We start from the raw sequence: 1643 nt of genomic DNA on the forward strand, positions 1-1643 counted from the left end.
TTTTTTTTATCGATAAGCTTTTTTTTCTATATCACCCAGCCCTACTTTATTCTACCTTCTGTTAAATCAAACTATGTTTTCTTCCAGCGAGCTGGTGATGCAGAAGGTCGCCGGCTGCTGCAAGAAAGGAAATCAAATCTCCTATAAATATTCAAAGGTTAGTTTTCTCTAAGCCTACGGAAAGGGAAGCGCTTTTGGTTTGTTTTTAAGCTCTGCGGCTAATCGGCCCTTTAATCCTCAGGTTAACACCGACGAAGAAGGAGGTGAAGAGGAGATGGAGTGGCTGATGGAGGAGCTCGAAGCCCCCCTCTCTTCAACCTCGCAGCGCAGCAGGAGTAACCATAGCAACGGCCACATCAGGACCAAGCCGGTGAACACGGACGGCCTTCGCTCGTTCTCTCTGGACGAGCAGGACGAGGACAGCGAGGACGAGGTGCTGAGCGTCCCGGGGGTCCGAGTCCTCAAACCCTCAGGAGTCACCAGGACTCAGCGCAGCGCCTTCCTGCAGGTCTGAACCAGTCCTGCTCCCATTAAGGCGTCTCTTCCGCTGGTCTCCAAAAGCTCACCTCAAGTTGTTTTTGTTCTCCTTCTTTCAGGAGGAAAGTGATGAAGACCTGGTGGGTCTGTTGGAGGAGTCAGACAGGGCGAGGAGGAGCAGCAAACCTCGCTCCTCAGGGAGCAATCCCAGTAACAGCCGGAGACGGGAGGACGAGGACAGCGACGAGGACCTCCTCAGGGTGTGATGTCACAGCGCCCTTCGTCTGTCCCTCCATCCATACGAACTCTTCTTTCAGTGAATGTCTTGAAGACGGCAGCGATGAAACCAACAGATATCTCCTCTCGGTGCGAGGCGGTTGGTTTTTTTCGTTGCGCCGCACCTTTTCTCGGCTTATCTGGACTCAGGCTGCCGAAGCTGATTTTAATTTATTGAGAGGTTTATTATTTAAACTGTCCTCCGGGCCGTTAGTGCCTGCAACCTGTGTTCTTAGATGATCTCCTGTAGCTCTGCCACATTCGAACCCTGAATGCAAACGTTCCTCAGTGGGAAAATTAAACCATAATACTTCTTTACTTTCTTATTTTTTCAGTTTGAAATAGCCGTGCCATTGCTTCAGCACTTTGATTAAATCAGTACAACGTAAACGTCTGCAGGAACCTTTTTTTTTTTTGCTATAAGAACATTTAGAAAAGCTGTCAAGCTGTGAAGCATTTCGGCGTTTTTTTGGCAGGCTGTTCAGCTTCGGCTCGGCCGAGTTATTAAGGGAACGAAGACACTGTTTACAGCTGCTAGCAGAGCAGCTCTTTTTTTTTTCTTTCTTTCCCCTTAAAGACAGTTTGATGCCTTCCTGATGATGATGATTTTCATCTGCGAATCTTGTCTGGCGAGTTCTTTGTATATTTGAACGATTATGTTAAAAATGTTAAATGTTTTTTTTTTCTCATCTCGTCTGCTGTGTCACTCAAACATGTTTTATGACCATTTAACAGCTTTTCTCTACGTCTCTGTGAGTTAAAATAGAAAAGGCCTTAAGTAGGAATAGATGGTCGACTGAAGGGAAAGTCTGGAAGCCATATTTCTGCAGATCCCCATTTTAATCTCCTTAATTATCAGGTTTTAAATACAGATTTTTCAGTGTCAGACC

At 46.3% G+C, this 1643-nt stretch overlaps 1 protein-coding gene across 1 annotated transcript in view; it reads left to right on the top strand.

The window, feature by feature from the left end:
* Positions 1-1643, top strand: part of igf2r (insulin like growth factor 2 receptor) — a 63594-nt gene extending 61951 nt beyond the window's left edge. Inside the window, exons 48-50 of the mRNA XM_015372814.1 lie at positions 88-157; positions 242-508; positions 597-1643. Of these exons, the coding sequence (XP_015228300.1) occupies positions 88-157; positions 242-508; positions 597-743 (484 nt within the window). The 3' untranslated portion in view covers positions 744-1643. The remainder of the gene's footprint in view (positions 1-87; positions 158-241; positions 509-596) is intronic.

The sequence above is a fragment of the Cyprinodon variegatus genome, unplaced genomic scaffold (assembly GCF_000732505.1).
Source record: "Cyprinodon variegatus isolate N-32 unplaced genomic scaffold, C_variegatus-1.0 Scaffold76, whole genome shotgun sequence".
NCBI lineage: Eukaryota > Metazoa > Chordata > Actinopteri > Cyprinodontiformes > Cyprinodontidae > Cyprinodon > Cyprinodon variegatus.